This window comes from Maniola jurtina, chromosome 5 (genome assembly GCF_905333055.1).
Source record: "Maniola jurtina chromosome 5, ilManJurt1.1, whole genome shotgun sequence".
In the NCBI taxonomy this organism is placed as follows: Eukaryota; Metazoa; Arthropoda; class Insecta; order Lepidoptera; family Nymphalidae; genus Maniola; species Maniola jurtina.
The window spans coordinates 15,220,137-15,242,538 of record NC_060033.1 but is presented as its reverse complement, the minus strand read 5'-3'; the positions used below and the strand labels follow the sequence as shown (position 1 = coordinate 15,242,538).

General features: G+C 36.2%; 2 protein-coding genes across 2 annotated transcripts in view; both read right to left on the bottom strand.

Annotated features, from left to right (window-relative positions):
• Positions 1 to 6,109, bottom strand: part of LOC123865006 — a 91,638-nt gene extending 85,529 nt beyond the window's left edge. Inside the window, exon 1 of the mRNA XM_045905814.1 lies at positions 5,878 to 6,109. The gene's annotated coding sequence lies outside the window, so the exon portion shown is untranslated. The remainder of the gene's footprint in view (positions 1 to 5,877) is intronic.
• A 4,096-nt stretch (positions 6,110 to 10,205) lies between these two features.
• LOC123865673 overlaps positions 10,206 to 22,402 on the bottom strand; it is a 91,215-nt gene continuing 79,018 nt past the window's right edge. The window contains exons 18-32 of the mRNA XM_045906866.1: positions 21,886 to 22,048; positions 21,436 to 21,515; positions 20,589 to 20,771; positions 19,980 to 20,106; positions 19,338 to 19,376; positions 18,637 to 18,815; positions 18,236 to 18,380; positions 15,673 to 15,791; positions 15,034 to 15,196; positions 14,751 to 14,911; positions 14,246 to 14,419; positions 13,586 to 13,780; positions 12,211 to 12,381; positions 11,588 to 11,732; positions 10,206 to 11,276 (exon numbers count right to left, since the gene is read on the bottom strand). Coding sequence (XP_045762822.1) covers positions 10,982 to 11,276; positions 11,588 to 11,732; positions 12,211 to 12,381; positions 13,586 to 13,780; positions 14,246 to 14,419; positions 14,751 to 14,911; positions 15,034 to 15,196; positions 15,673 to 15,791; positions 18,236 to 18,380; positions 18,637 to 18,815; positions 19,338 to 19,376; positions 19,980 to 20,106; positions 20,589 to 20,771; positions 21,436 to 21,515; positions 21,886 to 22,048 — 2,339 coding nt within the window. The 3' untranslated portion in view covers positions 10,206 to 10,981. The remainder of the gene's footprint in view (positions 11,277 to 11,587; positions 11,733 to 12,210; positions 12,382 to 13,585; positions 13,781 to 14,245; positions 14,420 to 14,750; positions 14,912 to 15,033; positions 15,197 to 15,672; positions 15,792 to 18,235; positions 18,381 to 18,636; positions 18,816 to 19,337; positions 19,377 to 19,979; positions 20,107 to 20,588; positions 20,772 to 21,435; positions 21,516 to 21,885; positions 22,049 to 22,402) is intronic.

Below are 22,402 nucleotides of genomic sequence, written 5' to 3'. Positions count from 1 at the left end.
AGCTGTTTGAAAGTTATCAGCTCTTTTCTAGTTACTGTAACTTTCACTTGTCGGGGGTGTTATGAATTTTTAATTTACACTTGTTCAGATACATGTTAGCCCAGATGATGTTAGACTTTAGAGTCAAGTCATAAGTTCCTAAATGGTTGCTATATGGTTGTTTTTCAATACAGTGACATAAGCAAAGTTAATAGGAAACCTAGATGAATTTGTTTGTTGTGTAAAACAGCTAGTAGGTAGTAGATGTGATAGGTGTTTAGTATCTTTACTTTAGTAAACTTTGTACGGGACCCTACCCTGCCCGCAGCTCGACACGTTCTTGACCGAATTTTTCACGACTCACAAGTCACAGTAGAAAAAGTAACAACTCAGCATTTTGTCTGTATCCACGACTGAAATCAACGTGCAGACCCACAGTCGCGTCGGTCGTCCTCGCAACGGCCTTGTCTCGTCTCTAAGCACCTCTATGTGTTTTTATCCCTACATTGATCAAATAGATACCAGTCAATAACCGTGACGAGGTAGCGGGTGGAATGAATCCTAATCAAAACCAAAAGGTTGTTGAAATTGAGTGACGAAATATTTTCCCAAGAAAATAATTAATTATACCTAATGTTTTCACCTTAATCACTTTATTTGCCAGAATATGGTACACTAGCTGACGCCCGCGACTTCGTCCGCGTGGATTTAGGTTTTTCGAAATCCCGTGGGAACTCTTTGATTTTCCGGGATAAAAAGTAGCCTATGTGCTAATCCAGGATATTATCTATCTACATTCTGAATTTCAGCCAAATCCGTCCAGTGGTTTTTGCGTGAAGGAGTAACACACACACACACACACACACACACACACACACACACACACACACACACACACACACACATACAAACTTTCGCCTTTATAATATTAGTGTGATTCCTGCCTGTGATTGGTAGAAAGTTGATCACAGATTCTGTAGGTATTTCTTTAAAAACCAAGATGGTGAATTTCAAAATTACGTGGTAAGTACCTATCAACCTACTTATTAAAACGATCATTGATTTTAGAATCCACAGGTTTTGTTTAATCTGAGAGACACGACGGACAGACAGACAGACAACAAGGTGATCCTATAAGGGTTCCGTTTTTCCTTTTGAGGTACGGAACCCTAAAAACAAAACTACTCCGACAAGAGCATATCTCGTAAATTCTAGGAGATAGTAAAAAGTATATTACAATTCCATGTGTAAATTAATTATACGTTACGATTTAACTTCTGAGTAAATTACGAAATGTACTAAAGAGCGGGCAATCATAAAAGTGAAAAGTCATTAAACTAATGCAAAACTCTAATTGCTTTTCCACTGAATAACTATGAGATGTCACGCTCTACTTTTGTATAAATCATAGTTAATAGTAATAACCTTGGAAGTGGTTACCAGTTTACGACGAGAAACTGTCGCGTCGCGTCGGTGTCGACGACGATGATAAGGCTTCTCGTGAAACCCATTGTTGTAGTTTGTAGTATCCAATCAGATTTCCTATTTTATTAATTAAAAAACTGAGAAAATATATACAGGGTGTCACCAGAACGCTAGCAAAAACGACGACAGGTGATAGTATTGATGATCACACTAATCACACTAATATTATAAAGGAGAAAGTTTGTATGTGTGTGTGTGTGTGTGTGTTTGTTACTCCTTCACGCAAAAACTACTGGACGGATTGGGCTGAAATTTAGAATGGAGATAGATTATACCCTGGATTAGCACATAGGCTACTTTTTATCCCGGAAAATCAAAGAGTTCCCACGGGATTTCGAAAAACCTAAATCCACGCGGACGAAGTCGCGGGCGTCAGCTAATTACTAATAAGACCCCATAAAAAATCTACGTATAAAAAATTTTAAAAATCCTGTAAGACTTACTTATTTTTAAAAAGCTCACAATATACATATTGCAAATAAAACATCTGACTGACGCACTTGGCCGGTTTTTTCTTTACAAAAAGCCTTTATACCCTAGAGGTTCGTCTGCTAAAGTTAAATAAAGCCCGAGACTGAAACCCCGACCGATTACGGGTCTCGGTTTCAGTCTCGGGCTATACCTTTTTGAACATACGAAAATAATATCACTTGTTTTAACAGTGAAGAAAAACATCGTGAGGAAACCTTGCCTGAGATTAATTCTCCATAATATTCTCAAAAGTAAGTGAAGTCTTCCAAGCCATACACATACACTATAGCTAAGCTAAACTCTACTCATTCTGAGATGAGACCCGTGCTTAGTTAAGCTGGCAATAGATTGAGAATTGAGATGATGATAATATAAGCTCAAAAATAATAAGACATCAGCTGATGACGGAATAACAGCAACCCCCGAAACGATAACTCCTGAAAGCGAATGGAATCACCATTACAATAATAATTTAAATAGTTCTTAGAGCCACTAGAAGCTGCCCAAGGCTGCACAAACAATACTCTGCTTAGTTAGCGAGACTAAACTGGTATAAATTGTACATTAATATGCCGTTTGTGCGGTAATAACAAAACACTTAGTGGGTACCTACTGCGTAGTTCTGTGAGGCACTTAGAGAAAATTTTGCAGAAGTTAGTGGAAAATATTTGTTTTTTTTTTGGGTTCCGTGCCGCGAAAGGAAAAAGGAACCCTAATAGGATCATATCGTTGTCTGTCAAGATATGTTAAAGGAATCAAAAGCTATAGGATACTTCCTGTTGACTTAGAATCATTAAAGTAGCACTGCTTTTATGTAAAAGGGCAAAATCCTAAAACCGTGAATGTGTAGTTCATCACTTAGTGTTATTTTTTGTACGATCTTACGGCCTACGGAACTCTTCGTGTACGAGCTCGACTCGCACTTTACCGATTTTTATGAATTACTAGCTGATACCCGCGACTTCGTTCGCGTGGATGTAGGTTATTAAAAATTCCCGTGGGAACTCTTTGATTTTCCGGGATAAAAAGTAGCCTATGTGCTAATCCAGGGTATAATCTATCTCCATTCTAAATTTCAGCCTAATCCGTTTAGTAGTTTTTGCGTGAAGCAGTAACAAACATACACACACACACACACACACACACACACACACACACACATACAAACTTTCTCCTTTATAATATTAGTGTGACTAGCTGATGCCCGCGACTTCGTTCGCGTGGATGTAGGTTTTTTAAAATTGCCGTGGGAACTCTTTGATTTTCCGGGATAAAAAGTAGCCTATGTGCTAATCCAGGGTATAATCTATCTCGATTCTAAATTTCAGCCCAATCCGTCCAGTTGTTTTAGCGTGAAGGAGTAACAAACATACACACACACACACACACACACACACACACATACAAACTTTCCTCTTTATAATATTAGTGTGAAGTGTGATGATCTAAGTCATCATAGCTCTTTATCATAATCAGACTGTTGGGCATGGGCCTTCCCTATAGAGCGCCACCAGACCCTGTCCTCAGCCTTCCTAATCCAGCCACTTCCCGCCAGCTTATTGTCGGTCCATCGTATTCGTGATTCGTGCTACAGGGCGTCCCACACTATACTCGCTTTGCTTTTACAGCAATAATTGGTTTTTACTTTTTAGGGTTTGGTAGGTACTCCCTCTCCCATTATTCCAACTGCCCTTTTAATGTCGGGGCCAAGATCGAAAATCCTCTTTGGGTCCTTAAGTTTTTTTTCTAAATTCAGATACAAGTTAGCCGTTGACTGCGATCTCACCTGATGGTAAGTGATGACGCCGATGACGCAGTCTGAGATGGAAGCGGGCTAACTTGGACGGGGTATGGCAGTAGACTGTGGCAGTAGTATAAGTATGAATCTCCAGTCCATCATCGCTAGCAAGGCCATATTAGCTAGGTAGTTATTCCGGCGGAAAATTAAGATAAAAACACGGATAATACTCACTTAGGTACGAGGTAGGTACCTACATAGAACTAATTGCAACTCATTACCATCAACGGCGCGTCTTTAACGCCTCACCTCAGCACATGACCTCAGGCAAGGTCAATAGCTATAATGTTATTAAGTACATATTTACTTTGTACATAAATATAAAACTCCAACGTGCATCATTTGAATGTATTACTAGCTAATTAATCACTACCCATATTATAAATACGAAAGTGTGTTTGTTTGTTGGTTTGTCATTCAATCACGTCGCTACGGAGCAACGGATCAACGTGTTTTTTTTTGCATGGGTATAGTTAAAAATCTGGAGAGTGACTGCTACTTTTTATCCCGGAAAATCAAAGAGTTCCCACGGGATTTTTAGAAACCTAAATCCACGCGGACGAAGTCGCGGGCATCAGCTAGTCAATACATAAAAAACAAATCTTAGCAATCCAACCCCGCGACCCTCTCTCCAAACCCAATTTGACCGGAACTAGCGGAAGTTAAAGTCTTTTCCTCTTTGAAGATATTTTTATATTAATGCCCAACTTACGTAGGCTTGAATTTAGGGTAGGTTACCTAAGCAAGCTGAAAATATAGACGCTCTATTGAAATTCACGTGTGGTATAAAATAGGTTTTGCAGGTCAAGGTCTATATACTAAGTTTTAAATGCACTAAGTAGGTAATTTGTTGAAAGTTATTTATCGACCTTTTCTAATTCTTTTTATACGGGTGATGGTTCGGTGATGGTTCGGGCAGATGCCTGGTATTAAACGAATAACTATTCATCATTACTTACTTACAATGGCGTTTCAGACCTCAAGGTCGTTGGATATCGTCTCGCGATAATACAAAAAATTGATGTTTTTATTAAAAGTCAGGTGTTTATGTTTATTCATTGTCTACCATAGAAAACAGAATAAGTAACTTTAGAAGTGTTAAGGTGGATGCGACGGGTCTGCCCGCGAAATTCAAATTTTATTTGGTTTTTCGCAATTTGTAAACTAATACGACAAAGTAGGCTTATGGCATTCTATTTGTGACAATAACAGTATCATCCCCACCTATTTATATAAAAATCTTTACTTGAAAGGGTCCAGTTTAAGAAATTAGTTCTAGTATCGACTGTAACTCACAAATTAGTCGATACTAGAGCTAATTTCTTAAACTGGACCTCATCACGTAAAGATTTTTATATAAACACGTGGAAATGATACTGCTATTGTCGCAACTAGAATGCCATAAGCCTAATTTGACGTATTAGTTTACAAATTGCGAAAAACTAAATAAAATTGAATTTCGCTTGCCCCTTAAGGACTGATAAGGGAAATGCGTATCTTTGTGAGTAGGTAAAGTAAACATTTGGTTGATAGGTATTGGCCATCTTACGTGGGAATTAGATCTTCACAGGTACCTAAAGATAAATAAGAAATCTACCAATAGGTATTGATTCTCAGGTGGGATGAATATTTCGCAAAATAATACCTTAGATACCAATTATTTAACTAACTAAAATAAAATTTAAATCAAATTAGGTATATAATTAAATCTTCAAGATATGGTATCAATGTAGGTAGTTACCTAGTTACATACCTTACCTATACTTTTTGTAGTTCAAATACCTAATGTTTAGGTTTAGGGTTCGAAACGCGCCCAGGTGTAAGAAGAAGCCGGCGATAAATAATTAAGCTAGTCTTTTTATCTGTTTTATTTATTAACCATAACTATATAACTAAAATATAACTTAGAACTATCAAAGCAGTTAAGTGTTTTACTTTTATTTAGGTTGACTAATTAGTTAGGCAAGTAACCATTGGTAATAAGCATGTACCAAAAAACACTCAGTGGTACAAATCTAGGCCTTACTATGTCATAATGAGAATAGATACCTACATTGCAGGTAAAGGAATTTTATCATTACTAGAACCAACAATATAGGTATCTACGTAACCAGTCAATGAGTAAAACTATTAAGTTTACCCACCTTTATTAGTTATCGCATTAGGTATCGACGCAGATTCTACCGTGACACCAAAACACCATAACATTTTCACATCACTATTTCATTTTCTAAAATCGCTTTCATCCCATCACTGCACGAATTAAAAAAAACTGATATCTTTTATTATTTTTAATCTGTATTTTTTACGCGGTAAAAGTGACGTTTAATTTTTTTTAATACCTTCGCGGACAACGACCCGTCCCTATTACGTCGCGGCGCGCGTTATACTAAATTCTTGTATAGTTTGACGTAACCACAAACCCGGTGGCTATGTTTTGCGTACTATAAAAACGTATGCTTTACATTGCGTTATTATTACGCGGCCACTATTAAAAGTTCAAACAAAAGTAGTCAATGGATTGTAACTTTGTAACTTGAGTCTAAAGTTATGGTGTTTCGAAAAATACTTAACTAGATTATTTTCAAACTGTTTTAGTTATTAGCCTGGTTTTACGTATAGCTTTTACGTAGTTAAATAGACGCGTTTTACCTACCAATAAAACGCTTATTAATTTACTTACCTTACTCGATGCTTATAATTTAATATTGAAAGATTGTAACTTGCATGCAAGTTGGTGCTATTTGTATTTCCAAGCAAAAGTCTTGAAACATGGATAATAGGTAGGTACCTAAGTTAATTTTTCAAAGCAGACAGACAGTTAGGCTGCGTAGATGTGGGATCTTGGGTAAATTCTGGCTAAACACTAATAAGTTTTCTATAGAAAAGCATAGAATAGAATAGAATAGATTATATTTTTATTCAAGTAAACTTTTACAAGTACTTATAACGTAACATATTAAAAATTTTGCAATCACCTGCACTCAACCAATCACTTCCAGTCGTAATTAATTAAAAAAAAAAACCCGGCCAAGTGCGAGTCAGACTCGCGCACTGAGGGTTCCGTACTCGGGTAATTTTCCGACATTTTGCACGATAAATCAAAAAATGCATAAAAATAAAATATAAAAATCCGTTTTAGAATGTACAGGTAAAGTCCTAGAGAAAGACAGACAGACAGACGGACGGACGGACAGACAGACAGACAGACACTTTTTTCTTTTTTATAAAAATGGACACTAAGGCAGAAAATGTTCTGAAAATACATTTGAATTTTTTTTAACCAATGAACCTATACCTACCTACTTACACCTAAGTAGTAGTTATACTTAGGTGTTTTATTTTTCACTAGCTGTTGCCTGCGACTTCGTCTGTGTGGATTACGAGGCTAATTATTTTGGTTCCGTGCCTCAAAAGGAAAAACGGAACTCTTAAATAGTATCACTTTGTTTAATGTTTATTAAAATAAAAACGTAGTAATTTAAAAAAAATTGTATTTTCAATGTAAGATAACTATACCAAATGGGGTATCATATGAAAGGGCTTTACCTGTAGGGAAAATATTTTTATATATTATAATGCATAATAGTTTTTGATTAATCACCCAAAATGTCGAAAAAATATTCGAGTACAGAACCCTCGGTGCGCGAGCCTGACTCGCACTTGGCCAGATTTTTTGGTACATCCACACATCGGTCCTTCCCTCAGGTTTCCGGGATGGTACGGACTATAAAGCACCTTGTATAAATTATAAATACAAATAAAAGAGTCATTTTATGTGTTTTATATAATTTATTCACAATCGTAGTCATTAATGCAGCGAACAGAATTACAGTATTACGCATAGGTATTTTTATTATTTTATAGGAAAACATTTGTCACGTTCAAGAAACACGATATTGCTATTTTTATGTTTTATTTATATATAAATTTTATACATAACTATTGAGATATGCGATTTCTTTTGATATGCATACACATATTTTATTCAGCTCAAGACCAATAAAAAATAATACCAAATTTACTAATATTTTTTTTATCGTGTTATTTTAATTCCATATAGGAATTTAATTAAAGGGCCATAGCAGACACGATACTTTTACCATCAGCGATCGATGATTCAGTTGCTTTTCTGAAGCTCAATGCTGCAATTGAACGCTCTCCACTTCGCACACATACAATCTTTACTTGCAGCGATCATAACCTTAATCATAAGCCGATTTTATATATGTATATCATTTCAATATTATATAGGATAGGATTTGTTTAGATGCACTCTGGGTGAATTCGCAAAGACCACAATTGAGTGGACATTAATATTATGTTATAATTTTAAATAATATTATGTTTTATTAGCTAATTGCTGATATGCTATTATCAAATTAGGGAAACCATGCGATGGTAATAGATAAATAAATTAAAAATATATAAATAATACTGAATACAGCGATCGGACGCAAAAGGTCGTCGAAACGCGGCGCAGCATCGACGCATTCGTAAAATTGCCGATGGTGTATGCTATGGCCTATGGGCCTAAAACAAATGAATGACAATATAAAACGAATTAAAGGCAGTGGATTTGAGTCCGTTTGCTTGAACAGTTTTATCGGCAGACCCGTGCTCGATCTACACACTACATACCTACTGCCTATATGAGTTACGAGAACGTTATCATATTTTGAGGAGCTGGTAAACAAAACGGTATAAGTAAGAAGTTACACTTCTGATCCAAATAGGTACTTTTTTTTAATAAGGACGTTTTTAACCCACTGAATCTGAACCAACTTATCTAAACAATTTTTCATCTTTTCAGCTTGAGCTGAATAAAAAAAAATTATTTTAGAGATAATGATCAAAAATTGTTCCAAATTTTGTGCGCTGTGTGGATCTAGCGTTAGAATTTAAAAGTTTGTGTTCTACCCGCACAGTTAAAGCATACCCCCGACGCTACATACAAGCGAACTGATTTAATTACCTATTACTACTACCGGCGCACGGGCTGTCCGCACACGATTTGCTGTGTGCTGTGTGGATTCTACGAATTTTGGAAGTATTTCTATTTAATAGTTCCTGAGAAATAATATATTTTTGACATGATCATCATCCCAATTAGCTAAAATGGCTTTATATTATGTATTATCCATGAAAATGATTCATATTTATTAATCACTTGATCCGATATTAGGAAATTTTTAGGTTCATGTACTTTATCTGTGCGGGTATCAATCTATTGTACCATTTATGTTAAATATATAATAAGTTAGCACGTAATTAATAATAATTAGATAAATATAAAGACTATTCAACAGATTTCTCTAATATAATATCTTTGGCGAAGCAATAATATGTACATCGTAAAAGAAAAAGAACAATTTATTAAGAGGTAACATTTTAAAAGATCCTAATAATATACAAATTATTTGCCTACTTATATTAACATATTAATATTATTATTTATATAATATAATATTTTAGTCTCTTTAGTCAAATCCTTAATAATAGGTTCTTATTTTATCCTTATTATCAAGTTCAGATTAGAAATAAACTTATTAAAATGCTTCCATTAATTCAATTAAAATCGTTACTCAATTATAAATTTATTCCTTACTAAACAAATGGGGGAAAAGAGAAAATTTTAAAATGTTTACAAGTGAGTAGGTACATAGCGATTTTTCGTATTTTTAATAACGAATTTTAATACAATAATTTAGTTAGTTGTAGTTAGTATTATGAAAAGTTATTTATTGTATTTTAAAATAAGTATTATATCTAACTACTTACATATTTGTAATATAAATTAGTTTGGGTTTCGAGATCTGTTTCTAGACACAAACCGGGTATCCTTAACAGGGCTCTCTCCGTCACTCGTTTCATACAATCGTAGTTCCAATTTCATTTGAATATTAAGCAAACAAAGTCCATGAAATTTTGCAAACATATTCTAGAAACTAATATCTGTGCCTGTGGTGTTTTAGATTTTTCTAAAAATATGTAGTTTTAAAATTACAGGGGCTCAAAGATTTGTATGAAAATTTTTAAGACCGCGTAACTTTGAAACCGAATATTTTAACAGAAATCTGGAAAACCACAGACATAGATATATTAGTTTCTAGAATATGTCTGCAAAATTTCATGGACGTTGTTTGCTTAATATTCAAATTAAATTGGAACTACGATTGTATGAAACAAGTGACGGAGAGAGCCCTCTTAAATCAAGAGCTAATGGGCCATCGTATATCGTTCGATCTTAGGCCACATTAGTACTTTTTATCAGGTGTGATGTGATAATGGTCAAAATAATTAAAAATATTAAAATTATACAGTAATGTAATTATTAAGTCATCAATATTTTTACATAAAAATCATCATTTGGAATTAATTATTCATACTATAATATAATGTTAGTCTCACAGAGTACCTACTAATAATAAATTATAACCATATTTGCAATTATTATTATTATTAAATTACAAAACATTATTAAATTTAATACTGAAGAACCACAGTTCGTCGTTTACCTTATTAAAAATACCTAGATTTAGAAAGTTCATAAATAAAAATACTCGTTGGAAAGAATAGGTAGGTACGTTAGGCTTTTCACTTTTTAACGTTGAAATTATATAATTTTTTTTAGTTTTACATATACATTACGTAAACCGAGATTGCAATGGCATAAAATTAATGGTCAGTGTTTGGTTGGTCTGTTGCGCCATGTTCTTTCTTGTGATGGGCATAGATTTTTGACATAATATTAATAAAATCAATAGTAGGCTTGAAAATAAACACTTTACATTCTTCTTTAATTTTGAAAACAACTGCGATTAGGTACAAGGTGTTTTGTGTGAACTTTAAACTTTCATCGAGGTTAATTAAAGGCGTTTAAACTCGATGAAAAGTTTTCATCAAGACCGAAAGTTCGGTTTCGGTTTTGGCTAGTTTCGGTTCACAAATTTAGCCGTCATTCTACCGAGTTGCAGTTCATCGGTTCAAAATCGTACCTATTTTTTACATGATAGTTGACACCCAGAGCAAATATGGCGAGTGAGTTCTCAAAATGTACGTGCACTATTATGTTATTATTCGTAAGGGCCTTTACAACTAATTATATACAAATAACGAACTGAACCTGAACTACTCATGTGCTTTCTGTCGTCTAGGTACAAGATTTTCGATGTATCGTACTTATATTTTTGGCACAAAATCAGTTTCATATCAGATTTCTTTGCACACTAGGCCTCTCGCTTAAAATTATCTCTCCGTATCACGTCGTAACAGTCTGTTAACTCTATAAATTCTATTTTTGTAAGTCTCTATGGGCGATCTCCAGAACATTTTGGATGCGGCTACGCGTGTGACGGCGGCTTTATAGCTCTCTGGGGACAAGATGGCGGGCGTATCGCGCTTTTTTAAGAAGTCTGTGGGGAAAATGGCGGCGTCTGACAACATGGCGTCGATGTCGCCGTTCAGCATGGCGAGGGAGTCAGGTGAAGTATAGTTGCTAACAGGTGCGCAGAGCGGAATGGCGTTTGACCATTTTCTGTTCCTGAAAACGATAGAAAAGTCAATGATTAATGGTCTTCCCCTAGTTGCAATCAATCCAGAGTTTGACAAGTAGTCAAATCAGTATCTTTTTATCAAACGTCAAACACACGCTTAGTATGCGAGCTTTTATGAAATACTGGCATGTGACATCACAATGATGTCTGTGGCTGAAGAAAGTTGGTTCCACAATTTGCATGTGCATGAAATAAATACCTGACACACCGGGTTATCGAAGTACACCAGACAGACAACCAAATGTTGAAGGTGCTTTCGCTAAAAGTTACTTCGTTTATTTAGAGAAAATGGACTTACTTCAGACACCGAAGCGTTGGAGCTCCTTTCAACCGGTATCCCGGTTCACACGTGAAGGACACAGTCTCCCCAATCTTGTAGTAGAACTTCACGGATGACATCCGCCCGGATATTGTTGTACCGGGATATGTGCATGCTTGAGCACCTATAAAAAAAAAAATCTGAATTAATCAAATCAAGATTGATTTCAGAATCATCTGCTTAATTAAGTAAGTACACCAAATATCCGCAAGTCATCAAAATCATCTGCCTATAAATTAAACTTTGCAGGTTTTACTGGAATTTGAGCCACTTTTTCATTCCCAAAAAGGGGTGTGATTGCGAAATCAAGTTATCTGGAATTTCAGAGAAGTTATTATGGGTTTACGCTCAGAATTAACTTACGCCAGCATGCTCCAACATTTTTGAAGACTTTGTTACTTACTTCGTCACCTCGCCTGTGCAAATATTATTAGCCATTTGTGATACACATGCGTCAGAGGTAATGTTTAAGTACCTACCTAATGTTTTTTCCACAGACGATAAGATTCCTCAAAACTTCATAAGGGGGATAAGATTCCCCAAAATAATGGACGGCGGAAATATATCATAAGGGGGAACCAATCTGCAAATATATCACTCACAAGTAGGAGGCTTGTCGCTCCACCGGCCGCTGTCCTGGCAGACCAGTATGGGTCGGCCGTGCAGCGTGTGCTCAGGGTTGCAGTGGAACTGCAGCACATCACCAGCTCTGTACGGAGGACGGCCCAGCACATAGCCGGACGCTGGTGGAGGCAGTGCTGGACATGATACTTCTGAAATGACAAATTGACAACTTCGTATATGAATATTAGAAGGTGGCACAGTTCACGACAGTTATGAAACGCGTAACAAAACCTCGAGGCTTCACCTGTCAAATGTAGGCTATGAAACGACAAGGTAATATTGTATATCAAATCTTTGAAAAGAACAACCGCCGAGTTTCTTGCTGGTTCCTCTCGGTAGGAAAATCATTCCGAACCAGTGGTAGATTCTCTTGACGATTCAAAAGTAGGTACTTTGTTAAATAATTTGAATTTGAATTTATGTGAGATGAATCGTCGTGATAACGTGGCAAAGAGTTTTACCCCTTTAAGTCACCTCTAGTGCTCAAATACCTTATATTTGACAGATCTCCATTTTGGATCAAACCGAGAGCTGCCTCACTCTAGTTCACTCTGAAGGTGGTGTTAAGGTAATGTAAAAATGTCATGAAAATGTGAGGTTAATGACACCTGATACTTGACCTTTCCTCTGTCGCAAGCACGAAACATAATATAGAAGAATGAAATAATCTGCTATGAGTATTTCAGGGGTAGGTATATTATAATCCATGTACGTAATGTATTTTATGATATATATAATACTGATTTAAAGTTTAAAACAGGCGGTACGTTACAGTTACCAATCCTGTTCAAAAAATATTTAAAAGAAAATTAAGACATTATCTACATCAATACACAATTTCGCCACCCGATGCAATTTTTATCGAACTTCATGCAAGCGTTTGAAAAAAAATTTACAAGCCCAAAAGTCTTTAGGATGCTACCTGATTGCTAGTTTCCAATCTTCAGAGAATTGTCTAATGAGCAAAAGAAAAGATTCTTACAGTTCAATCTGAAGATTTTCGTATTATCGTTCATTGATTTTCAAAGTTCAGTCTTTAATTTTTACCCGACTGCGGCGAAGCCCAAAAGGAAAGTTATATACTTTTGTCCTGTATGTATAATGTATATGTATGTCTGTTCCTATGTCCGCTCGTAACTATTCAACAGCTCAACCAATTTTGATAAATTATACGTCTGCGTCATTAGATTCGCGAGTGCCAGTACATAAAATCCTTAAGAAATCAAAATTTCGGATATTATGCATTTCAATGTGCGGGCTAAAAAAGATGCAGTGCAAACCGCAGTCGGGTTTTTTTGGAAAACTTTTAAGTTACTTGTTTCTGAGTTATATTAAGTTTCCAAGGAATCGTACCTCTACAGATAGGGAAAGGCCTTGCCCAGTCAGCGGCTGGCAAGCAGACAGTCTCAGTGGGTCCGTCTAGTGCCCAACCTGGTGGACAGGAGAATGCTGCTCGGCCACCAACTCCCCGTGATACAACGGCCACGCGTGGACGACGCTCTCCTTCTCTCAGGTCTGTATCGTGGACAACTTCTCCACATTCTACACCTGAAAGCAAAGCAAAACTGAAGACAAGGCGCACCCTTGTCTTTAGTTTCTCCAGAACCGCTCTCAAGATTCCTTCATTCCGCGGAATATCAAACCAAAATCATCAGAATCAGGGTCAGAATAAAAAAGACAAGGTTACGAGGTTCAAAATAATTAAGATCTTTATTAGATTGCAATCTAATTACATCAGATCGATATGAAATCAATTGTTCTAACAAGCCCTAATTGATTAAGAGAAGTACCTCTAGCGCACTTCCCAGCGCTTTTGCATGTAAATCTTTTATCTTTAGGCTTTGTGACTATGCATTTTTTTCGGAAATCTGACAAACCACAGACACAGAGTTATTTGTTTTAGAACGTGTCTATAAAATTTCATTGAGTTGGATTGGTTAATATTCAGGAAACAAAATACATTTTGAAAAGAAATCACTGGGGAGCGCGCTAACGTTAGAAATCTTAACTTACTCTCACAAACAGGCAATGGAGCACTCCAGTTGCCGGACGCCCTGCACACGAGGGTAGGAGGACCGAGGAGGGCGTTGCCGTTGGCGCATGAGAACTTGATCTCCGTGCCGAGCTGAGTGCCAAGAGTGCTTGCCACAAGTCCTCGGCGAATTGGCAGTGGAGGACAGTGCACATCTGAGAACATTGGTACTGATTCTGAGAGTCTTTAAAATGTTGGATTCATGTTCCGTCCTTTTTTAGCAATATTAAAAAGAAAAAGATGCAGATACCTACTCTAAATTCTGTTTTAAGAAAAATAACAGAATCGGCGCCATTATCTAGGTGTATTACTACTACAACAACTCACAATACATACATGACACAATACATACATACATGTAGATACATGTTCAGTAATCTTTTATGTAATATAATATTTTTCATCATTTGACCAATTCGACTTCACAATTTTTTCTTTCATAAAGCAAAACAAAACAAAACAATTTCGTACTTAATTCCTCTATACCTTCAACAATGATCTCCACTTGGTGACTCTGCCGGGCTGGTGTTTCACAGCGGTATATTCCAGAGTCTTCTTTGACGGCGTTGATGATGCTCAGCCGGTATTCCAGTTGACTGTCTCGTCCGGGGTCCGTCGTCCAGCCTTCTATGTATTTTTTGTCTAATCTAAAATTCAAAATATATTTTTAGCAAAATTTCAAATCTGCGTCTGCATGGGATGAATACTGTGAAAAAGCTATCTGTAGAGCTAGAGTAAAAAAAAACTATCCAAACAAACAATAACTTACTCTGGATCGTGAAGTGTGACATTCCACTTCGGGTTGCCGAACCTCCTCATCCAAAGACACTCCATATGCAGTATGGTGCCAGGGTACACGAGCAGTTTGCCATCGTTGGTTTGCGCGATTGGACCTTCGGAATACCGGAACAAGATTGTTGGGGGTTTCTCCACTGGAAAAAAAATTATAATGAGGTCAATTAATATAAGTTAAAATTTGTCCTTTGTTAAAAAGATTATTGTGGTCAACTGTGAGCTAACGTGTGCCTAAATTCTGTAAATAATGCTAAATGTGCCTTTACCCTTCTGCAATTTGTTGAAATCCTGCTAGACTCTAGAGCAAAACTTGTGATTTATTTTTGAAAGAACTATTCTTTGGATGTTTAATTTTGTGAAAAAGTATTTAAAAGCGATTCAACACCGAAAGCCTGTATTATCGATACATAAATTTAAAGTAACCACTATGTTGATGGCTGAGAGTTCCATAATATTCTCAAAGGTGAGTGAAGACGTCAATCCGCACTTGGCCAGCATGGCGCACTATGACATAAACCCTTTTCATTCTGAGAGGAGATTTGTGCTCAGCCGAGGGCCAGCGATGTGTTGATGATGATGGTGATTATGCTATGAGAAATAACTAATTACTTACTCGCATAATCGTTCTCCTGGTTAAGCCCAAAACAAGTGGGCTTAACCCCATCCCAGGAACCACCGACACATCTTCGAACTTGGGAGCCGGTTATGGCATATTTACCAATGTCACTGCACCTAATAATTGTAAAATTGGTGTAAGTATTACCTGTATTGAAAAATCAAGGATAAATTCGCGACAAGAAAATTTGATTTCGCAGGATGACATAATCACTTTCTCTGCAAAGGGTGTTTGGTCAAGCAAAATGTATTAGGATTTTCAATATTGTCATAATAAAAATACTGAGTGAAGGTCAAGATATAACAAAGCAAATTACACGATTCGTTGCAATCCAATGCAATTTTATAATACTGAGCAAGAAATGTTTGCTTTTCATCTTTTGAATGAATTCAAAAGATTTCAGAAAATTAATAAAGTATTATTGGTTTTCTTAGAATCGATAGAAATCAATATGCAATATTTGTGGACAAATAATACTGATAAATAAAAATCGTGATTAGATAATATATAGCCGATTGTAACACTCCTATTTTGTAAAGGTAAGGCAAAAAATAGCATTGCAAACGATTACTTTTTAATAGCGCAAAAACTATCCCACCAAAAACATTTCATGTAAAATGTTGCCAAGACTCACAAGTTCATAATGCTTTCACTGTTAAAAAGTGATGAGATCTCTAGTAGAGCCAAGCCCCTAGCTGAGCTTAGAATTGCGCTGCCCATGGGACCTATCCCAAGTCCAAAGTATATAGCTCTTAAATGCTCTTGAGTATATCACATTTATAACAATAAAGAACAAATAACTCTACTTACAAGCTCTGATTTTACAAACCCTAAATCTTGGTTAAAAAAGGACGGCTTGGCCGTTTAATGTTCGTGGTACTTTTATCTGATATGACATTTAAGCCCGGAATAGCTTGTGCGACAATCATGAAGTATAATAAAAATTAGTGATTGTCGAACAAACTATTCCTTATGACCTTAATATAATATGTTATGCCATGTAATGCTTTCACGAACATTAAACGGCCAAGCCGTACTTTTTTAATCAAGATTTAGGGTTTGTAAAATCAGAGCTTGTAAGTAGAGTTATTTGTTCTTTATTGTTATAAATGTGATATACTCAAGAGCATTTAAGAGCTATATACTTTGGACTTGGGATAGGTCCCATGGGCAGCGCAATTCTAAGCTCAGCTAGGGGCTTGGCTCTACTAGAGATCTCATCACTTTTTAACAGTGAAAGCATTATGAACTTGTGAGTCTTGGCAACATTTTACATGAAATGTTTTTGGTGGGATTTCATTTCTTTTTGGCAGGTGCCCTAGATTTTTTTTTTGGATCTATTTTTTGTAGGTACCTACATCATTTTCATGGCCCGCTCTCTATCGTTACCTCTTTTTTTAAAAGCTTTTATTCTTGCAATGTATGTAACTATGTTTGTTTGGGTGGAATCTTGCAACTCAATTTTAAAGCAGATATATCAAATTTCAGTCTTTTAGGACTTCAGGAAACACATTTTTTAAATGTACAGACTGGGAAAAGTTTATTTTCCTGTTGTTTTAATGAAATCCCTAGCCTACATACCAAATTTCAGTCTTCTAGGACTTAGGGAAGTATTTTAGAACTTTTGACTAGAGGGGTTTTGAATGGCAATAAATCTGAAACCATAACAGGTAGACAATTGATACTTGGCATGTTTGATAAGTCTGTCAAGGACATATTATCCTGAAAATATCAGCATTCTAGCGATAGACTTTACAAATAATTTGCTTCCCCCATACGTGGGAGTGGAGGGGGAAATTTTTAAATTTCTTAATTTTCCTGTAGTTTGTATGCAATTTCTAGTGTACACACCAAATTTCAGTCTTCTAGGACTTCGGGAAGTACCCTAGAATTACAGACTAGAAGTTTTGACTGTCAATAAATCTGAAACTATAAAAGCTAGACAATTGATACTCAATGCGTTTAATAAATCTGCCCAGGACATCTTATCCTGAAAATATCAGCTTTCTAGCGACAGATTTTACAGATTTGCTTCACCCGTAAGAGGCGTAGAGGGGGGGCATTTCCAATTTCTTAATTTTCCTGTAGTTTGTAGTCAATTTCTAGTCTACATACCAAATTTCAGTCTTCTAGGACTTCGGGAAGTACCTTAGAGGTTTTGAGTAGAGGTTTTGATGATCATCAGTGAGGGACGAAATCGGCGTATTTTAGGTATCAATAAATCTGTAACCATAAAAGCTAGATATTTGATATTTAGTATATTTAGTAAATTTGCTGAGGACACTTTATACTGAAAATTTCAGCTTTCTAGCGTCATCCAGACCGAAGTTATGACGGGTCGAAAATACGGCGAAACACTTCGAGAAAAAGGTACGTAGCGCCCCGGCCGCCGTTTGGCTCGTCTTGGCGGGGGCACTGCCGTGCCCCCTGATTTTTATAAGCTAAGAACTAAACGCTTGCTTTTATGACCATCAAAGTAGCCATCAAATGGACATGTTGGAACAGAATTTGATGATGATAATTAGGACTAACATAAGATATTTTAAACTATAATATTTACCTGGAAACTATGACTGAACCAGGAGGGAAGTCGACGGTCTCTGTGATCTCAAGGTCATTGAAGAAGGAGACCACATGGGGTTCCTCATTTCTGAATGTGCAGCTGTTGTTGCTGAGCAGTTCCTCACTTTGTGCTTCCAAATCTTCTGTAAGATAATTTTATTTATGAGAAACTTAGGTAAACGTTTCATAATGTAGATCAATCGATTTAATACGGCCTTTTAAAACGCAAGTTGCTTGTGCCATTATTATCATAATTTCATATCGTCTAGCTTCATGTAAATAAAATTTTCGGGTTACCTCGAACAGCAACAGACAACAGATCCTCAAAGTATAAATCTACATTAGAACGTGTACAAAATTACCAGATTACAACTTCATAAAGTAGGTATTCAAACTCACCGCAACTGAAGCTTTTCCCAACCCAGTTGCCATGTTCACAGATAAGCTTCCATGTTGTCCTCTCCCCCATGATGGACGCAATACATCTAAACGTCACTTCTGTTCCATGAGTGTATCCAGCCACTTCTACTGTCTCGTTCACCTCAGATCCATCACGATAAATAAGAGTTCCCTGCACCCTAATCGGAATTTCGAAAGGTAAACTAAAATGCGTAGATAAAGCTTCAGAGTTAGGAAATAGTAAGAATTTTAGTAAAGTATAAACAAAATATTATAAACACAGAGTAGAACCCCCCATATTTTATAAACAACATGCATCTATTATACGAGAAATTCGCCAAAAAATCGCAACATAACGCAAGCTCGGCCAAGACAGAAAGGAAAAAGCCAAAAACAGCGATGCAGCTGTCTCATTATTCTCACGCACATAAAGTTTCAAACTAAGCCCTGCCTCCTGAGGATTTTGATATCGTCGTAACGATAAAGACCGAGTCAAAGAGTAAATCTAGAAAACCAAATGTATGAAAAAGTCTTACTGAAGAAACAAATAGAATTATTGGAAAAGAAGTCACCGAACATGGTGACGTTTAGAATGATAGTGTTCCAGTGGATGAAAGTGATGAAGCTATTGACTTGGATGTTGATGATGATCAGAAATATGATGAAGTTAAAGCAAAAGTCCGAACCTAGAAGGCTCTCACCAGGGCTTGGCATCCCTGAACGCCTGGGTTCCCTTCAGTCTTTCCAGCCAGCAAATAAGAAACGCAGACTTTGCAAAAACATTATTTTTTTGTCGCTTCCCATTTTTTATTGGGCGTCGATGATAATGCATGGAAGTTGTGTTCATATACTTTGAGACATTGAACACAACTTACACTTCATTTTAATTTTATTTACTAAAATTAGCAAAATAAATAAAGAACTAAATATAAAATAACTGAACACATTTAAAGCGTAGGACCAAGTTGAGTCTGTGATTTATAAAATTTATAACAATTGAAATGAACACACACACAGACGGTTTATGGCCCCAAATTTGCCTCTAAAAGGCAAAAATAAAGGTACGCATAAAATATTAATAACGGCCATTGTAAAAAACAAATAAAACGTACACGAAAGCTACAATGAAAGCGCACTTAAAGAAAACCAATAAATATTCAAGTAGATTAATACATTTTTCGTACAGAATCTCTTTCACCCTTAACGACTATTTTACAAAGGAATTCTTATTTTCTTCATCCAAATGTCAATTCAGTTAAAATTGAAAAAGATGATTAAATTTTAAATGATCGAGGCAAAAGAGACCTAAAATATTAAAACATTTGGCATGGAGAATTGTTTACCTAGCAGGAGGTCCACACTCAACCACTCCTTTTCCTTGGAAATCTGGTTCCAGTTCGGAGATGTCTTCTCTTACTATATCTGAACCGCTTTGGTATTCGGATGTTGGTCGAGGTCGAGTCATATTTGCTGCAAAGGATATTAAAACAAAATAATTGCAAGCTTCATATTTCCTGATGAAGAGAAATAATTTTAGGAAAAACAATATTAGTTAGCTTTAGATGTTTAGAAAATCGCTTTTCTTTTGAATTACAATAGAATGTTGAAACTACAAATAAGTAAAATGGTAATTTCAGAAAAATCAAAACCAATTTTGTTTCTGGAAGTATAGCCATTCATTTTCGAGATATATTCTTAAGAATCTCAGTATTTTTTCCATCAGATATCAATATTGGAAATTAGAATAAGCATATGAACGCCACTGAGTAACCAAGTTGTATGCTAATGCAAATTGATCATTTGACAGGTCGAATAAGCTTGCAATGAGGATCTTAAATCTTCTATTTATGATTTACTTTCTGATAATGATAAAGCGCAAAGAATTGAGGGTTTTATTTTAGCTATCGCAAGTGAGCAAACTAAAATGACGAAAATTAATTCAGGGTACAAACCTAATGGTCTACAGAAATCGAGAACTGTGGGTTGCAGTCGTCCCAAATGACAATTGAGTGTGGCAGGCGGTGACCTTCCTGTCTCGCAGGCAATGTTTACTGATGATGCATGAGCGACCGTCAGACCGGCGCGGTAGCCCGCCTCGTATGTTGCACCATGCAGGATTGGGAGCTCACAGGGCGCTGGGCAGGGAAGAAGAACGAATGAATGAATGAGTAAATGAATATATTGTACACAAATCAGTAGGTGTAGATAATAAAAATCACAAAAGGCATGAAATAGTATTCAAATTGGCGTCTCAGATACGTAAGTGGTAGGTAAAAGAGATGTATGTGTGTGAAAAATGGTATTGCGTGTTTGTGCTGTAAAGAGATGATTATTACACATTATTATGTAAATGAAAGTGAAGAGCTGAAAATATTCGGCAGAAAATTAACTATCAAAGCTTTGGAGCTTCTAAGCTTCGGAGGTAGTATGTAACGTTAATAGACATGCGGAATTTCGCAGACGAAAGCATGTTATTTAGTTTAGGAAAATTAAATAATACAAAAACATATTATGAGTTCGAATTATTGTTATCCTACACACATACATTTATATTTTTATTCCAATCAAAAGATCATGAAACCGAAACAGCTGCTCGATTGCGGTAGAATGACAGTTATAATGTCACAATCGCAATGACGTCTGATTGGTTAACGCTCGCTCACTATTGGCTACAAAGTGCTGTTGCAACACGAATGCCATAAATTCTGCCAATCACTGCAATCGCGATTGTAATAATGATTGATGCAGGTTTCCCGCAATTGACTAGCTGATCACAATCAGATTTTTAAGCAAACTTACCTGCTACACATTCTGGCATACTCGTCACCGCCCACTCGCCGAGCCAGCATCGCAGATTTGTAGGTCCTTGTACGTTGTATCTAAACAAATATTTCAAGTTTCATGTTTGATAGTTGAAACTACTCTATAACTTTTCAGTAGTATCATTTGCAATGATATAATTGCTATTTACTAATAAAAGGCGTTTGTAACTAACTTAAAATTATTCTGTTGTCAATGTCAGCCTTGAGACTGAATCGCTTGTCATAGTCAATAGTCATGCTGTAAAATGATGAATGCAGCCTAAAATCTTAAAGTTAATTTACTAAAGTTCTCTAAGACGGATGATGGAGAGAATTCGGATGACGGAAATCGGAGCTAGTGCGTAAGCTACCATACAAATAGTTCTATGACTACTTCGGAACGTATTTTCACGGATTTGCATCGGATGCAGTGCGTACTCGCCCTTACCCGTATTCGCAGGAGAAGTGGACCACCTGACCGTTGGGAACCGGGTCAGTTTCGTTGAGTTCTCTCTCATCTCCTTGAGTAAGTCCTGATATCATTCCAGTTGGGCTTGCATTAGGTGACATAGTGTATATTCCATATTCAGTTGAAGGCACGTGGCAGGGTACTGGAAACCAAAAATATGTTACACATATTGTTCACAATGATTCCTTTGACCCATTAAGTTGAAAGTGTTGAATCTAGGGTTTCATTTTGTACTAAACATGAAGGAAGGAGATTAATGTTACCGGCAATCTGTATTACATTTTTAAAAAAAGGACTGCTTCTTTAAAAGTGTATGGAGGAAGAAAAATTTGAATCACGTAATTTTCTTAATTTTGTGTAGGTACGAGTAATTATAGTAGAATCGATACAATAGTTTTTCAGCTCAGAGTATAACTTGTGTGTTATTAGTATTTAGTGTTTTTTAAAGCAAATCGTGTATATCCTAGAAAAAAAGATGGGATAGGTATACATAATA